General features: G+C 32.6%; 3 protein-coding genes and 1 pseudogene across 3 annotated transcripts; 1 reads left to right on the top strand and 3 right to left on the bottom strand.

Annotated features, from left to right (window-relative positions):
- Window positions 1-7,212: 7,212 nt before the first annotated feature.
- Window positions 7,213-7,877, bottom strand: LOC148543811 (uncharacterized; annotated as a pseudogene).
- A 16-nt stretch (window positions 7,878-7,893) lies between these two features.
- Window positions 7,894-9,719, bottom strand: LOC148543810 (serine/threonine-protein phosphatase 7 long form homolog). Its single transcript, XM_088498722.1, has 4 exons — window positions 9,651-9,719; window positions 8,452-9,366; window positions 8,020-8,354; window positions 7,894-7,972 (listed from the first exon to the last, which is right to left on the bottom strand). The coding sequence occupies exons 1-4, from the start codon at window positions 9,717-9,719 to the stop codon at window positions 7,894-7,896; spliced, it is 1,398 nt and encodes a 465-aa protein (XP_088354848.1).
- Window positions 9,720-11,154: 1,435 nt separating this feature from the next.
- LOC107617189 (uncharacterized) lies at window positions 11,155-12,566 on the top strand. The gene is made up of 3 exons (XM_016318954.3): window positions 11,155-11,343; window positions 11,720-11,779; window positions 12,318-12,566. Exons 1-3 carry the CDS (start codon window positions 11,232-11,234, stop codon window positions 12,491-12,493), a joined length of 348 nt encoding a protein of 115 aa, XP_016174440.2. The 5' UTR covers window positions 11,155-11,231; the 3' UTR covers window positions 12,494-12,566.
- Window positions 12,567-17,569: 5,003 nt separating this feature from the next.
- LOC107615060 (uncharacterized) lies at window positions 17,570-18,488 on the bottom strand. The gene is made up of 4 exons (XM_016317178.3): window positions 18,296-18,488; window positions 17,936-17,994; window positions 17,770-17,854; window positions 17,570-17,610 (listed from the first exon to the last, which is right to left on the bottom strand). Exons 1-4 carry the CDS (start codon window positions 18,486-18,488, stop codon window positions 17,570-17,572), a joined length of 378 nt encoding a protein of 125 aa, XP_016172664.3.
- Between the last annotated feature and the right edge of the window lie 239 nt (window positions 18,489-18,727).

Below are 18,727 nucleotides of genomic sequence, written 5' to 3'. Positions count from 1 at the left end.
TTTGGTTCTTCTACTTTTCCTTCTACAACTTGTGCGTATTTTGCCCAGGTTACAATTTTTGATCCTGTTTTCCTCTAAATGAATAAAGTACTCCCCTTGGTAAAAATTTCGATTTTGTCTTGGTATGAGATAACAATTCTAATAATATTCTTTCGAAGTTTTTGTTTCGGAATCTTCGTTGAGAAGAGTTTTGATCTTTTTATTTTATCTGATCTTGTCTGTAACCATTCTTTGAATTCTGAATATGATTATCTCTGATCTTACATGTACTTTCCTACAAGAAATAAATAAATCCTTTATGTAGCTAAAAACATACTTGTTTTTAAAGGTACTATTTATACTCTTATTAACTATATAGGAACACTTTACATTAGGTTTCTTTCCTTGAACATAATTTGATTCTCCTTCAATATTTACTCAAATTTTTATATATGTCTTTACTTGATTATGTACTCTAAGATTCTTGATAAGAAATTTTTGCTTCTATTCTAGTTAATCTCTAAATGACAAACTTTAAATAATTTATTTTAAATTAGATTGTTTTGACGCAATACCTTATTAAAACTTCTAGTACTCATTTTGGAAAAATGAATTCATTCTTTCATAGGATTACAACTTGATTTTTCCTTTCGGTACATCTTCTTGTTTTTGTACATCCTTGCTTACTTATAATTTCAAATGTTTCTCCAAGTTTTTGTAAAACACCATTTTGGTTGCTTATTCTTCTTTATCAAAATTTATATTCCTTCGAGCAAACTTCAAACTTATTTTGGTGCAACATACCACTTTTTATAATCTCGTTCTAAGGTTTTTGTTTTGGATTCCATTGAAGAAATTTCAATTCAGTTCTTTTGTTGGATTCTATCCGTAGCCCTAATTTAAATTTCAACAAAATCATTTTGGAATTTAGCATATATCCACTGATATGAAGCTTTAAAACTTTCTTATGCAATCGAAACCTATTTGTTTGTAACGTACCAAGTATTCTTTTATCGACTAATTTACCTCGGACTTTCTCTTCTGAATAGAATTTAATTCTACCTCTAAGTTTGATATAAATTGTTATACATATTCTTGTTTGATTATGATCTTTTAAGATTTTTCAACATTTTTAGCTCAATTAATTTTCATTATTTCATGTTTTGCACAAATCTAATTTAACTTGAATTTGTTTTAACATAACCCAATATTTACGCTTCTGTTAACTCTCTTGAAGGATATCTATTTCATATCTTTTCTTTTTAGAATGAGAAATCATACTTTCTTAGATTTTTTTTTCATGATTTTGAGTTTTGCAAATGATGTCGTTAGTTCAGTCATTCCTCTTTTGTAAACTTAGTGTTCCTCTGTTTTGCCTTGAATTTATTTCAATTTAAATCATCACTAATTTTTTTTTAAATTTCCTATTTGGATGCAAAATGATTTTCTTTCCAAAACATTTTCTCGTGCCTGTAACTCATTACTTAGTTGTAATCTTACGCACCCTCTTGAATTTATGCGAATTTTATCCTCGTCACTTATTCCTCTTTTCCTTAGATTTGTAACTCCTTGAATTTATTGGCGCTTATCTCAATGTCACACGTGGTCCCTAGAAAATAAAAACCAAAGCATTAGTTTTTTTTAGAGAATGACCAGTAGATGAGGAGGTGAACTTTGCCAAGTTTAAAAAATGCCGTAGGTTATGACATTTAAATTTCGGAAAAGGAGTGTTGTTGAGAAGATATTCAAATTTTTGGTAGCTCAATTCGTATAAGATGACGACTCGCAACAAATTAGCTAAGTGACGGGAGCAACGTGAAATAGATAAGCGTAAGGTGAAACTTGTAATACGGTAGTTCTTTAGGACACGATTGGTGCACGCGGAAGGTGAAGCTTGTAAGTATGTGACATCAAAAGGAGTTGTGATAGTGAGCTATGTTAAAACCCTTAAGGTTGACACCCTGTAACCCCTTTTCTTATGAGCCTATCTTGTAACTTCTGCTTTACACCATGCTTTTCCTTTATTTCTAAGTCTTATGGTTTTTTTGCTATTTGAAAAAAAAAAAAAAAATATATATATATATATATATATATATATATATATATATATATATATATATATATACCAAAATTTTGTTTTTCTAAAGTATTCAAAAGAAAGGTATTAAAACCATGTAATACTTCCTGTAATATGATAAATTTTCTTATCTACAAAAAAAAATGCATTTGGACAGTATAGTACTGATTCTTGGTATTACCTTGTGTATTTCTTTAATTTTCGAGGACGAAAATTTTTATAAGGTGGGTAGAATGTAAGACCCAAAACTTTTGAAAAGTCTTATTCTAAATTGATTTCAATTTATTTATTCATTAAAGACTTTAATTTTAGAAATTATTTAATTAAAGCTAATTAAATCAAGTTTTGATAATTAAATTAGAATCTTTCTATAATTTTATAATTGTTGGATAATTTTCTATATTTGAACTATAAAATTTAGTAATTACAAAATAATAAGAATTTTGTATAAATTAATTTAAAGAATTGAGATTTTGAAATTTAATATTTTAATTTTTATGAATAAAAAAAATTAATTACATTATCTTTAATTATTGAATTAGAGTATTTATTTAAAAATAATTTATAAATTGGTAATTAAATAGTATTTTCACAAATATTATTAATGAATTAAAAATTAATTTTTGATTTTCAATTACTCTTAATTTTAGTGAAATGACTGAACTACCCCTAACCCTAATTCCCAAATTGGGAACTTTAATTCTAAATCCCTAACCAGAAACCTAGTTTTCCTTTTCCCAGCTGCTATTATCCCTTCCCACTTTCTGAAACACCAACACACACAGAGATGGAGAAGAGAGAAAGAGAGGGCACCAGCGGAGGAGAAGATGGGAGGGAGCCGCACCACCACCATCCAGCCCGTCGCGCCGCTGCCACGGTGCCATCATGGTCGCCGACGAAGAGAGATGGCTCGCGAGTGAGATGGTCGCGGGCTTGGAGCCACCGTCGCGAAGAAGAGGCGTCGGAGAGAGGGAGCTCGCGGTGAAGAGAGAGAGGCGCACAAAGAAGAGAAGCCTACGACTAGCCTTGTCACCGTCAGCGCCGCGGGTTGCTGTCGTCAACCTCGCGAGCTGCCACCGTGTCGCCGTTACTGTGCTGCAGCGCCGCCGTTCAACCTCATCCCGCCATGTCTCCATGGTCATTTCTGTCACGTAAGGGAGCGAGAGAGGAGAAGTGGTGAACGAAGCCATCGCAGGAACCGCCGTCAGAAAGGGTTCAGGTGGCCATTGATGGGGATAGCCAAAACTGTTCTGAGGTTTTTGCCGTTGATTCTGATTCTGTTCTGTTTCGGTTGGAGTCGTTGCTGCCTCTAGTCGCCGAAAAACCACCACTACTCCTTCTGCCCCGCCCCTGTTTCGTTAGGGTTTGCTGCTTTTCATGGTGAGACTGAACTTGTTTTGCCTCCTTCACTATGTCAGTTGATTTTAGTTTCACCTAATATCCATTTCATGTTACTTTTAATTTATGTCAGAATAAACTGTTGTTCGGTGTTGATGTTGCTGCAGTTGCAGTTCCAAACCCCATTTGGTTCTAGTTTTGGTTCTGTTTTGAGCTGCGTTGCCATCTGGGTAGTCACCAATCACAGTTGCCGTTGCTATAGCTCACCGGAGCTGCTGCTATGCCGTTCTTTCTTTTATTCTTAACTTCAGTAAGTTGTTCTCGCCTTGAAACCCCTTTAGTTGCTATTCCATTATCTTACACTGAGGTTTTGTCACAATAATTGCTATAAGTTTGAGTTTCGGTTATTATATGCTGTGATTAGAGTTGCTGGAGTTAAAACTGCAGTTGATTTTGGGGCCGAGGGAAAGGGTTTCTGGTGACGGATTTAATTTATGGATTCGACTTTTTGAGGTAGGGGCGTTTTCATTAAACTCATTTTTATTCTTAAGAGTTGTTATAAATTGATATTTAAGCAAATAAATATTTTTAGTGATTATGGAGTCTTACGAATTGAACTGAATTGCCTTGAATGAATGTGATTGCTTATTTGACTGTGGCTATTTCTGAATATTGAGTTGGTATTGAGATAGTGAGTGGAAGATTAATTTGAAAATCTGATTTGAATGTATATCAAGTATAATTTGAGAATTGGAAAATGATTTGATGTTAGAGTTAATTTGGGTTTGGAAAACGGCTTGAGATTTGTGAATGACTCGGATTTGAAACCGTTGGAAAGGGTTTGAGTAAATGTTGGTTGGTTTTGTTGGAAATGATTGAAATCTGGAAAGGATTATAATATTGGAAATAATCTTGATTTGTTGAAAAATGAGTTTTAATTGAAAATGGTTTGAGATATTGAAATTGGCTTAATTTTTGAAATTGAATTGAAAGGAGTTTGAGAAAAGGTTTTGTTGGGACCCGAAAAGGGTGGCAGAGTCCGAGTTTTAGAGGAGATGTTGTCGAAATTTTATAGAATTAGAAGTTTCATTTGAAGTAATTATTTTAAAAAGGTTTAGTTTTAAGCATTATAAGGTTTAAGATTACTTTATTAATCAAAGAAAGAATTATGTTTTGAATTGGGATTGGTATTGAACGGAATGGAAAGAAGGATGAGGAGGATTTTCTTTGAAACATGGTTTTTGAATGAATTTGAAAATGAGATATGGATTGATGAATGATGATGATGTTGAGAACGTTGAGAATGTTGAACTTATGAATTTGGAAATGAGATATGGCTTATGAATTTGAATTATCTGAGATACGAGGCTCCCTGGATAAAGTGCCGTGGCTTGCCACCACGTGTACCAGGTTGAAAACTCGATACTCTGTTGACCCTACGACGTAAGTGTGACCGGACACTATATAAATTCCCGGAAATGTTACCCCCATTGAGCAATATTGATTATTTGAGAAAAAGCTATGCATAGACTCTTGGGGATGCACGTCGGGGGACAGTCTAAGGACAATTCAGACTTGTCGGGTTAGCTAGATAACTGACAGATGAGCCTCATCAGCCATAGGACAGGCATGCATCATATGCATTTGTATGCTTTGCTTGGGTTTGAACTTGTTTTGGTTTGTCTAATTGCTAAACTGTTCTTAACTGCTACTTGAACTATTTGCTGTAACTGCTACCTACTTGTGCTTTCCTTGTCTGTCTTGCCTGTGTTTGTCCTGGCGTGCTACATTTGAGAATGAAATTTGGTGCTGAATTAAGGATTGTGTTGTTTGATTGCGTGGTTGGTTTCTGATTGAGATTTTCTTATAGGTAAAGAAAGATTTTGGATTTTTGAAAGATTAAACATTGTTTCTTCGAAAAGGTTTTGAATGATTACCTATTGGTTTTTTAAAAAATTCATAAGGCAATGATAATCATTGAGCTTGAAAATAGATTTCTTATCAGATATCTTCTTATGACACCTTTGAAACTCCGTGGTGAGACCGTGTGGTTAGGTTCTCACCCCCCTACAGCTTTTCCTTTTCAGGAACCAGATGAAGAGGCATAAAGAAGAGTTATACTGAGTTTAGTTTATATGCTGTTGTGTTAATTAGATTATTTTCTTCCCTCGTCTTTGTTATTACAAGTTTGTAAGAGGGATAGGAGTTGTATGTTCTATATGTATATTATATTATGAGATATTATGTAAGGAGTTTTGTATATGAATCTATGCCTGCTTGCATTTTTCTTAAGATAAAGTATTTATTTCCGATTTTCAAAGAAATCAGCGATACAGTGTCGAGTCACAGGCTCCTATCTTAATATTTAGTATGTAAAGTAGTCGTAATACCTCTTGCTATCAGAGTAGCGCAGCCGGAAATGTGACTTCTGATAGTGAGGGTGTTATATATATGATTATTGTTTACTTTTTGGGTTAATTAAAAAATTAATGCTTCTGGACGAACTTTTTATTTAAACACATTAATTTTTTAATGAATAAATATAGAAAAAGTGACATATTTTGGAATGGAGGGAGTAATTATTTTCTATATCATATTATCATTTAATACATTTGAACGTATTATTTAAGAAAGTTATTATAGAAAAATATGTAAAATTCAGTTTTTAATATAATTAATTATATATTATTAATTTTATAATAAAAATGTGTTACATGTCACTTTTTTATTTTAATTGAAATTAAATATATTTTTTTAAAATTATAGAGTTATTTTCTCTTCTCTTTTTTTTTTTATTTCTCTCATTCCTTCACCTTCCCTATCTCTCTTATATATTATTATCAATGAATAATTATAAATTTGACAATCAAAATGTGCAATATGATATATATTCTCTAATTATAATTAAAATTTAAATATTAAAATATTAAAATATAACTATATTATATTACTAATCAAATAATTAAAATGTGTGACATGACACTTTTTCATTAAAATTAAGATGAAATATTTTTTTCTAAAATTAATAAATTTTTTTCTTACGTTCTCTTATCTATCTCTATCCCCTTTTTTGTTTCTCTCTATCCTTCCCACATTATATATAACACATAATTTATATTTATATTACTAATTTGACAAATCAATTCAAAATATATTACGAGATATTCTTTTAATTTATTACAATAATCAAAATAAAATATTTTCCTCCAAAATTAACAAAATCTCTCATTCTCCAAATCCTTCTTCATCTTTAGGGCAATTTACGCAAATAAAATGAATGAGCAAAACCTTTACGCAAATACAACATTGGCAATTTCCAGACGCAAATGCAACAAACGCAACTATATATAATCCGCTACACCCTGCAGCGGAACTCAGTTGTACGTAATCCGATACAAGGTATCGCAGATTACGTTGAGAGCGGGGTTACTCATAAACCGCTACACCCTGTAGCGGTTTATGACCAAATGGCGTTTAGGCATAATCTGCTACACCCTGTAGCGGATTATGAGTATAGTGGTGTGTGTATGTTAGGGTTTAAAACCCATGATGCAAAATGCACGAATTGATACAAAATATAATCGTCATTCCCAGTAACTCGTACAAAAATAATACAGGTATAACTACATAACTAATACAGATATAACTGTCACAAGTCGTTAACCCTAACAGAAAATAAATAAGTCATAATTCATACATGGATAACTGTTGGAAATAAGAGAATCGGATGCTACTGCTGGTCACCGTCAACATCATGGTCGCCTCCGAATGGACCAAGTAGGTGCGAGCCTGTGCCACATCGAGTCGGACGCCTAACCCTAGCCGCTCGCCGATCTCCCGGCGGAGCCTCCTGTGCCCGAACTCCGAATGCAAATGGTGGCGTCCCCTCCATCCCGAACCAAGTGTCGTACGGGCTGCCTGCGGGCTCATTCAAGTCGACCGGGAGCTGGGTCTCAGGAACCTAGGTGTCAGGCATATCCGCTGGCTGTGGCCTATACTCCGTAGGGTCTGAAGGGCTGCCTAGAATCGGACTCTGGTACTGATGAACGTCGTCACCCTGTATGATCTCAGCAAAATCCGCATAGAACTGGGGTCCACCCAACTGATCGTCCAAATCCATGGTGAAAGAAGTGGTAGCAAGATCGGCTAACAGCTGTGTGCTACACCCATGTAGTACCTGAGAGCTAGATACGTGGGTAAAAGGTGTACCACCCATAGTAGCCTCCGCGGTGCCACCAACATGAGTGTCTGTAGGGTGCCGACGGGACGATCCTGCCTCGTCATCGTGGTGGACGGGAGGTGCTCCTCCACCACGAGTAGCCCGTCGTCTAGCAGAAGATCGACGAAGGCGATGATCTACCTGGCCTCCGTCATCACCACCAACCTGCTCCTCCTACATCATGTCGTCTAGCCAGCGCCAGTCGCGATCAGTGGCACGTGTACCGATGCGTCGTCTCCGCTCCAAGCGTCTGTTATCCGGCATATCGGACGCTGGAACTCTAGTCGGCGCCTGCGACGACCCTCTGAGTATAGCATCGTCCGGAACCTGGGTCGGCCTGGGGTCGGCGAAAGCAATCCCTGGTGAAAGAATCCTATGTGCAACACGGTGCCACCAGTCCAGGTACTCAGGGGATGGACCAGGATCAGGAACTCTCTGGACACTCAACACAGAACGAACTCGGTCGTCCCAATGCTGATGCCATGTCCTATAGTAAGTGGGGAACCATCTATCTCCACCCCTGCCGTCCTTACTATGAAGATACTCTATGTTGAGCATTGGCTCGGGCAAATGCTGTACACCCCCTAGCTGTGGGAAGACCCTGTCTACCTGATGCCACTCAATAACTGCAAAGTAGATCAGGTTGGTGACAGCCCGCCATAACCAGCTGTGCTCCTCAGTCAGTATCTCCGGATGGATGACTGCCAGTACATCCACCGAACCATAAGGCTCCCATACAATCTGATAGACAGGATGCAAGGTCAGCATTATACCAATGTATACATATAAGTGTGAAAAAAATAATTAAAATAACAACAAACAAAAACAAAATACTTACATCTCGATGAGTCAGTTGATCCAATGCCAGACGATACTGTATAATCTGCCGTTCCTTTCCATCAGAAGAGGGCAAATATGTGGCCCATCTGAGTTGCAGAAATAGCACGTAAGTATGTAATTTCAAATATAGAACGTAATGAACTTGAAAGAAAGAATGAATAAAAGTATACCTAGATGCCAACGGAAAAAAGAAAGCATCAAAACCCGGTGGCCTCAGCATGGGAAACCGCCAAAAGATCCATGACTGTAGCAACTGTAGGGGTCCAGCCAAGTTGGTGACGTTTCTGTTCGCCACCCTGCACATGCATCGGTACAGCCACGCCAATGCAGCGGCGCCCCAGCTATAGCTGCCCATATCGTCAAGTCTTGCCACAAAAGGCAACCAGCGAAGGTGGACTCGATTAGCACTCTTGTCCATGAACAGCTGTGTCGACAGAAGCATCATAATATACGCGCGTGCATATATGCGCACGGTCTCCTCCGAAGCATCCGCTGGTAACACCCTGAACTGCTCATGAAACCATGTGAAGTGGACTGTGTATAACTTTCTCTTATCCGGTGGCGGAAGCTCACCAAATAACTCCTCGAACCACTCCCATGCCGGTCTAGCCCCCTCGATGTGCATGTGGAAGTCTGTCATGCACCCGGAAACAGCATGGCCATCCACGGGCAGCCTGAGCTGGTATGCCACGTCCTGGAGCGTGATAGTACACTCTTTGAATGGCATATGGAAAGTGTGGGTCTCCGGCCACCACCTCTCAATAAATGCGCTGACCAATGGTTCATCCAACCAGAACCAATGCGCGTTCAGCCTAGCCAGGTGGTACAACCCAGCCCTCTTTAAGTAAGGTATGATCCTATCATGTAACGGCATATTCTGTTGCCTACGGACGCTATACACACATCGGGTTGGCTGCATTTTCAGAAATAAAGAACACCGGCTTAATTTCTAATAATAACATCACCAACCAAACTATAGCTTGTATTTCTAGTCTTAAGCTAATTGGGTTTTGAAATTACTAATTTACCTCTCTACATTGACTATTAAATGTTAAATGTCAAAGTTTATATTTCAAATTTTCATTTTCAAACCAAAACCTAAACTAAGTCTCTATCTATCTAATTAATGAATTACTTCCTTAATATTGAATAAAATATACATTTATTAAAATAGTGTTTGAAAATACAGACACTTACCTCTGCATCGATGGTTTCGGCTACGTGAGCAACGCCGTCGAGTCGGTACAACCGCCGTTCATCCTCCATTCTTCGAAACTAATCAAGTACTTAAATTTTCTCTCCCTTCTCTCTACTTTCTCTCTCTAAATTTCTCTCCAAAATAACTCAAATGATTTCCGCTACAGCCTCACGCGGTATATATACACACACCACTATACTCATAATCCGCTACAGGGTGTAGCGGATTATGCCTAAACGCCATTTGGTCATAAACCGCTACAGGATGTAGCGGTTTATGAGTAACCCCGCTCTCAACGTAATCCGCGATACCCTGTAGCAGATTACGTGCAACTGAATTCCGCTGCAGGGTGTAGCGGATTTTATATAGTTGTGTTTGTTGCATTTGCGTTTGGAAATTGCCAATATTGTATTTGCGTAAACGTTTTCTTCAATCATTTTATGTGTAAATTGCCCTCATCTTTATCTTTCTTTTCTCTCTCATTCTCTATTTATATCTACTTTTCTGTTATATAAAAAATAAAATTAATAAAATAATATAATTTAAATAAATTCATAAAATTATAAAAATACGTTAAAAAATTATAATTAAATATATATAATAAAAAATAATTCTATAATATTATTAACATAAAAAAATATATTATTGTCATATGTATACTTTTTTAGTTTTTTTATTTAATTTCAAATTTTTATTATTTATCTTTTTAATACATATTTTCACCTCTCTTTTCTCAAATATTTATTACATATAAATTGAAGAAAATACTAATGTTGTGATTAATAATTAGAATAAAGATTCAATTGTTCCATAAAAATGATTTTGAGTTAATTTTATAATTATTAATATAAATAATTTTTTATTCTAATATTCAATTATATTTTTATATATGTATAAAGAAAAAATATTATTTTTAAATAATAAGTATGAAAATTAATTATTTTTATTTATGCAATAAACTTAACATCTAATCAAATATAAAACTGTAAAAGTATACATTAAATTCTTTCAAATTTTAGATAATGAATATTAAAATTAATTATTAGTAAAAAAATTAAAATTTTTCACATGAAAATAATAATTAAAAATTTTTTTTATTTGATTTTGTTTATCTACAAAGACCTTGTTTTTTCTATTTGGATTAATATCTAATTTTATAATTAATTTCATCCACATTAATTACAAATTTGGCTTTTTCCCAATTAATGTTTACTTTAATGTACATAAAAATTAAGAATTATCCTACGTGTACACTAAAATCAACTACCAAAGTCAGTCACCAGTATAAAATACATGTTGAAATATAAATATATATTGAAAATAAATTAAACCACATATGTATTTATACACAAATATATTGATAACTCATTTTAGTGACTGATTTTAGTGTACAAATAACATTTTTAAAAAATTAATTACAAAGTTTTCTCAAATAGTTATTACGGGAGGGGTGGGGGGTTTTGGGTGTGGGTGGGTCATATTTAAGTAACGATGGTCTTTCTTCTCTTGTGTATATAAACTATCCTTCTGTTGAAAATTTTCTCATATTTCTTCATCTAATTTTAGTTCATCTACTAAAAATGGCTTTAAAATATGCAATAGTCATTATAGGACTCTTAGCTTGGGTTGTTCTTGTTCCTTCAAAGATAGTTGCAAGAGATCTTCCTCAGACTTTCTCTAGCTATGGAGCAGGTGATCCCTTTACGCATTGCTTTATGTTATTCTCACAATTTTTTTAATAATTGATTCTATCTACTATACAATGATTGTTAGTTTGTTACATAAACTATTTTATAAAACAATTATACAAATAAAAAATGATTGAAATAAATTTAATATTTTTCTTTCGCAATTAATGACATCTTTTTGCCTCTAAATTCTCTACACATAATTCCCCCTATATCTTACATATTCTGTTGCAATACATAATTTTGCACTTAATTGAAAATAAAGATTAAATAAAAATATAATATTATTATTACATAAAACATAGTTATTTATATAATTGCTCTAAAATATCTGCGTTGAATTATAAAAAATCACCTTCATCATTAATATATTATTACAGGTAGTGGCATTGCCAAGGATATATTAGTTGGAGGCAACCCTGCTCATGCCCCAAACCAAGGTATATATGCCTGCTTCCATGCTTGTCTAGACCACACTCTTTCCTCTTTTCTTTTGCTTTTGTTCTTTATCCCCCCATGATTCAATGCAAAATTATCTTAATTATTTATGAGATTTTAAAAATTAAATTGGTGATCAAATTGGTTCAGTTAAAAAAAAAATTGTATTCTATTATTTTAAATCAATTAACTACTAAAAAATTGGATCAATTCGATTGATTAACCGATTATTGTTGACCGATTTTTATTCTAAACCGAACCGATGTGGTGATTAGTTCTTAATTAATGCAGTTGAATCGGTTGATTTGATTTGGGTCTCGAAACAATGATTATTTAACGCAAGATTAATTTGAGTTGACTAAATATTTTGATATATTGAGTTCAAATTTAAGAGAAAAAGGAGAACAATTGGGTTGAGCTTATTTAATTAATTCTTGATAATAATTCTCAGATATGATGATTTAATTTTAAAAAATTCTAATTAGTTGTTAAATTATTACCTTGTGAAGAACTTTTCAAAGAATTGTTATATATTTGCAGCATATAGGGAAGAAAAATCAGAATCAAATGTTGGATTAGATGGATTGGTTAAACAAGGTAGCGTGGAAGGAAGTCTTATTAGACATTGTTATGTATTTTGTTGCGCCTTGGGAAAGTGTATATGTTGTGATCATCACTTTTTGTCTTCCTTTGATCCATTACCTGCGGGTAACTAAAGAATAATGTGTTGTTAGAAATAATATATGTTTTGCTAAAATAAGATGTAGAGAATAAAACATTAAATACAAAGTCAATCTTCTTTTTTTCGGTGACTTAAAAAAAAAATTATTAAAAAAAGAAAAGGAAAAAAAAAAAAAGAAGAAAAGAGGAAGATTCACTTTGTATTTAATCTTCTTTTACTCATACATGATTGTCCATGTCTCCTGACTCATTTTAGTCTAAAATAAGAAATTAAAAAAGTAACAAATTAAAATACAAAAATGAAATATAAAAAAAAATTGAATAAATCAAATTCGATTGATATATATATTTTTTTTAACGGTGACCAAAATTTCATTAACTAGAAATTAGAAGTCCAACCTTATAAGAGTATAAAAAGAGTAAGGATATCTTAGAACAAGATTCTAAATTGTTTATCTATGTTAAAAAGTAAAAAAGTTGAATTTTACTACATTTTAGATATAAGATATACGTCACTCAAAGACTTTAAAAAAGCGTTCCAACAAATAGATATATTTTGTTCCGTATATGAACATGTTCAACAAGTTAGAACGTTTGAATTTTTTTTTTTTTTTGGTATAAAAAAATAACAAGACTAGAAATTAAAGTTAAAACGTTTGATAAAATCTTACTTCTACTTAAAAATCATATAATGATCAAAGTAGCAAGATTAGAATTTGGTCACCCTAAAATTGTTATCGGATACACTCTTTTCATTTTGTCAAAGGACTTATATAGATGCTCAAAGTGGTTAAGTATTAATTAGTTGGAATATCAGTATGAGAAATAGATTTTCTTAATTTTGACTTAGATAAAGTAGAAATTATAGATTGAGGAAGTATTTAATTTATAAGTAGTATTTTTATTTTTTCAAAAAAAAGTTATTAGGTATTTAGAGCATAATTTGAATCATGATTGGGTTTCCACCTCACCTCAACTTGATTAAGTTGCATTGGATTAACAATAAAATATGTGATATAAATATTTTTAATTTTGTTCTTAAAAACCATTATAATTGAATAATGACAAGCTAGGTCTCCACAATTTAAATCTTCATGTTATCTCTAATTTTTTATTTATGTAGAAGCAAATTAAAACTACTTTACCTATATATATAAAAGTTAAAAACGATAATGTTGCTTATTTTTTATTTTTTTTAACGTATATATAAAACAATTCAAAATAGCTTTTTATTAAAAAAAAAATTAAACTCTCAACATTTTCATGTATTATATATATATATATATATATATATATATATATATATATATATATATATTAAATGAACTAAATTATAATAAATATTTGGATAAAAATTATATTATATAATGATCTTTTTAACTAAAGTAGTTATTTAATAAGTTTTAATTTTTGTTAATGAAACAATCTATCCATTTGTCAAGTAATATGAAATAAAATATAATTATTTTATATTTTATATGTTATAAATAAAATTATTATTTTAATATTTTTTTTTAAATATTATAATAATTTGATTGCATAATAATTTATCATAATGAATACAAAAATAATTTATATGTTTATATTTTATAATTTTAATATAAGTATTTATTATTTAAACTATTTTTAAAAAAAAAACTTAATTAAGTTGTTTATTCAAATTGAATCTTAATGTTCAACTACAAAAAAAAAAAGACAATTAAAAAAAAATCCTTTTAACTTGTTTGTAAACTTTTCTCATTATTTTTATAGGAATCTTAATGTGCAAGTGGTACACTACAAGGTTTTTATTTATTTGTGGCAGTTTTTTTCTTATTTGTGGAGGTTTATAACTCCCACCAAATAGTTTGTGGGAGTTTCTAAAACCCCCAAAATTTGAGGTGCCACGAGATCTTTTGTGAGAATTTTTAAAAACCTCAACAATCTATTCAGTGGGGGTTTAGTGTGTGTTTAGTGGGGTTTTATATTGAATTTTTGTGGCAGTTCTTGGCCAATGTTTGTGGAGGTTTCAAACCTTCACAAACCTATCAATATAATTTTTAAAAATTAATTTACATTGTTACACTACTGATCATTTATTATTAAAAAGAAATATTTAAACAAGACATTAAAAATATAGAAGAAAATTAAAATAAAAGAAATACTTTAAAACAAAATATAGGACACTACCATCATTTTCCAATCACGCTAATTACAACTACAAATGAATAGTATATTTATACCGGTAGAATCTAACAGCAACTCAAATAAACCTATTCCAAAAATAAAGCTATCCAAATGCTTTGTAACATTAAAGAAAGTCTAAACAGCACAATGAGAAAATAAGTTACTAAGCCATTGAATTAATAACATGCTAGTGGTTAACATGTAAATATATGCAAGGAAAACATCTCTATTCTTGGTGAAAATGAGTCAGAACCAATCTTCATTTCACTAAACATGACTGTTAGATATATTAACAAGGCCAATTGACATACGTACAAAGCTTCACTATAATATTGATGCATCCCCAGCATCTGCCAATCAAGGAAATGGAACTCCTTCAAGATTTTAATATTCAGTTACAAGAGAATATAACTCTGAAAAGAATGACAGAGGCACATTGTAAACCTTTTTCAGGAACGATGACAACAGGTGCTGCTTTGCAGTGGTGGAAGCAGTACTCTCCAACACTTTTCTGTAGCACACTGAACAAAGAAGAAACACACACTTGCATCAGAAATTCAAAACAGTATTGAATAACTGCAGAGGGAATGGAGAGGCAAACCTTTGAATTATACATACTCATTAAAAGGTGTAAAAATTTACTTGCTGCTCCTATATTCATATCTTTTCCCTTGAAAGCACAATGTTATGATTATGAAATTGGCCCAAGCCCAAACTTTAATAGCACCACCACGTTCTACGAAAACAATTTCACACAACCTTATATCATATTTTTCTTTATTATTATTTATTTATTCTTTTATGGTGCAAACCATATGAAAAATTTTTAAGTATTCTAAAAATAATGTTGTTCTAGTAATAATGTAATATTAACTATTAATATAAATTATGTATATATTTATGATTAAGATCTATGACTAAAACCAATGAAACACTAGTATTTTATAGCATATTTGAGACAACATAGATGTAGTGTCATTTTCAAGTGTTTTACTTGACTATTTACTATATTTAATGTTTAAAGTCTTATAACTGCAAGCACATCATTGAATAATAATGTAAACGAAAAGTCTCGAAAAACAAAAGTCTTAAGTCAAAAATGGATAAAACTTATTTTTTTTTTAAAAGACTAAATAAAGCAAATTTGAATTATTTGGATTTTTTTTTGTCTCTCTAACATTATTATAATGTTTACATTGTAACTACATAACAATTAAACTCGCTAATTAATTAAAGAAAAGAGAAAAGAATATTATATATAAAGTGGAAAAAATGATAATATTAGAAGGGTGGAAGTTACTTAAGAGAGTAATTGCTGCAGATAGAGTTCCACCTGTAGCCACCAAATCATCAATAACAATGGCTTTGTCACCATGTTTCACAGCACCAACATGCATCTCCAAATAATCACTTCCATATTCTAGATCATATTTTTCTGAAATTACTTCACCTAAATATGAACCACGAGTTAAGTAGCATCATTAACGAAACAGAATAACACAACTAAAATTTGTAGAGGAGAAGGACGGAATAGCTAAAAGAACAAGCATTATATGACAATTTACGAACTAAAATGATCAAAATCTATTTGGCCAATGTAACTTAAAGCAAAACTAAGCAACATGTTATGTCCTGCTTCTAAATATTGAATGCAAGCATGGTAGTTTTCAAAATCGATATGATAGCTTAAGAACATATTTTCAACCTAGTTTTTTCATGGATGCTTTGGTTTCTGTTTCAGTCAGCTAATCAACAAATATTGACAGAACATATGTACCTGGTAGCTTTCGAGGTTTGCGCAAAGGAACAAACTTTGAACCAATGGCTAATGCTATTGAGGGGCCAAAAAAGAATCCCCTAGCTTCCACTCCTGCATATTAATCAAATAATCTAATCAAATTAGCACATAAGATTGAAGAGGGTCAACATCATTAGCAAAGAACATGGTCTTTTAGGTTATGTTTATTGTTTAGTAGTTAAGACAGGACATACATACAAAGCTTTAATACACTAGCCCAACTCTTAATAAGCTTTGCAAAGATTTGGCATATAATAGCAAGATACATACCAAGTCTAAGTACACTACTACAAGCAAAATAACCACCAATATTTTTTCTACTATCAGCCAACAATTTTACAATCCCATCCAACAATAAAAGAAAGACATAAAGAACATATTTCAGAATAATCAGCTGGAGAGAGAGAAAAAGAGAGAGAGAAGAAGAAGCAGAAAGAAAGAAGAGAGGATGACCTGTAATATAGCATTAGGTTCTTGAGTCCACCAACTAGCACATGCATCAAATAGCAGAGCTACAACTTCTGTTCTCTGAGCCTTTAAAAAAACCAACAAACTAGAATCATGTAGTAACAAGTTATCACTTATCACCATATAATGACATCTGTAGTAATTGTATAGAATTCATGACTCTAATTCTAAAATAAACACTAAGTGCAGCAAGTTCAAGATAGTTTGGTCTCCTAAGATATTCCACGTAGTATTGCAAAATAAAAATTCATAGATTTAAGAAGCATTATTAAAAATAACTAAATAGATAAATATAGTAATAACAAAAGATAAAAGACAAATGGCAATTAACCAAAAAAATTTTGAGGATGAAACCAAATATTCCACTCAAAACAAACCTTTTGGAACAGGGGGTAGCACTAGAACAGGAAGTCTGCATGAAGAAGTGAACAAAAGTATATAAGTAAAGATCATACTGAAGAACAGAAGAAAAATCGAGACAAAAATAAGGAACATAGCTTATCCTTCAAGAGTATGAAGATTTCTCTTTATGTAATGCCACAAGTAGAAAGCAAATATAGCAACTAGTATGATCAAGCTTACTTGTTTCGCATATAAGACATTATTCGAACCCTCGTTTAGAAGGCCATGATCTTCCAAAACAACAGCAACAACATCATAACCTCGAAGAGTCAAGCTCTCATAAGCAGAAATCGTTCCAGAAATGTGAAAATAGCGGACCTAGAAAAATGTGCAAGCCTTTTGCATTAACATATAAATTGAGACATATATTCATTTGAAATTGAAATTGTAACTAAAGTACCAAAATTCTGGAGCACCAAATTCACTTATATAAGTCACATTAAAGTGATCCAGAAGCACCGGGACTCGCAACTCCACCTGCAGTTTCCACCACACACATAGAAGTTATTGAAGACTCTGTGGAGAATTGTTGCTTCTCTCTGGAATTCTTTAGATTCTTTTCCTGAAAACCACAATATTAAGTTTGTTAATTGATCCTGCTAAAATTATTTCATGTTAAACTACTATTCTAATATTATCTTACCTTTGCTTTCTGCATTGTGTTTTTAGCATTAAGCACTTTGATTTCATTACTGCTTTCACCTGAGAAAGAAAGGAAATTTCAGGAATATATTTAACTTTGTTCTGATGTGAACATTTCTTGAATATGTATTTTAACCTGATTTCTGAAAATATATAGATGTAAAAACAAAAAGAAAAAAAAGTGCTCAGCTCCAAAATTTAACTCCAGTTACCAGCTTCTGTCAAATCTGATTTGGAGAGTAAGGAACCAAAATGGAAGATACATAGATAAAATAGTTCAGTAAATTAGTCAGAGAACTTTAACCACATGAATCACTCCACATTTAAACAAATAAAAACTGAAGAAGAAAAGAAAACATACTGAAACAGTGCTTCGATTCAGAAACTTTCAACGTGGCAACTACAGCGACAAGAAGTCCAAGTGCAAAAGCACTCACTTTCTCAACCTCATGCTCAAACGGCAACAGCTTCTGAACGAGGTCTTCTTCTGTCACGGGAGCCGGGAGGAGCTTGGAGGTGCTAATTGCTGAACCAAAGCCGGAATAGCTCCTCATTTGATAATCACGTTCACCACTTCCTCTGCAAGACACAACCACTGAAGGATTTACACCTAGAGACATGCACGACCGAATTTGCCAAAAATTGAAACGAAGGGAGCAACACGCTAGGAGATCGAGGAAGAGGAACGGAGGATTTACCGTTTTTGGCAAGATCAGCGAGCGCGTGAGTGGCGTGCTTGGCGGCGGCTCGATCTGACTCCTTCCATGAGAAAGTGGAGCAGAGGATGGAAACC

This window comes from Arachis ipaensis, chromosome B9 (assembly GCF_059453495.1).
Source record: "Arachis ipaensis isolate K30076 ecotype BB chromosome B9, ASM5945349v1, whole genome shotgun sequence".
NCBI lineage: Eukaryota > Viridiplantae > Streptophyta > Magnoliopsida > Fabales > Fabaceae > Arachis > Arachis ipaensis.
Note: the sequence above shows the minus strand (reverse complement) of the source record. Positions and strands in the feature narration are given on the sequence as shown.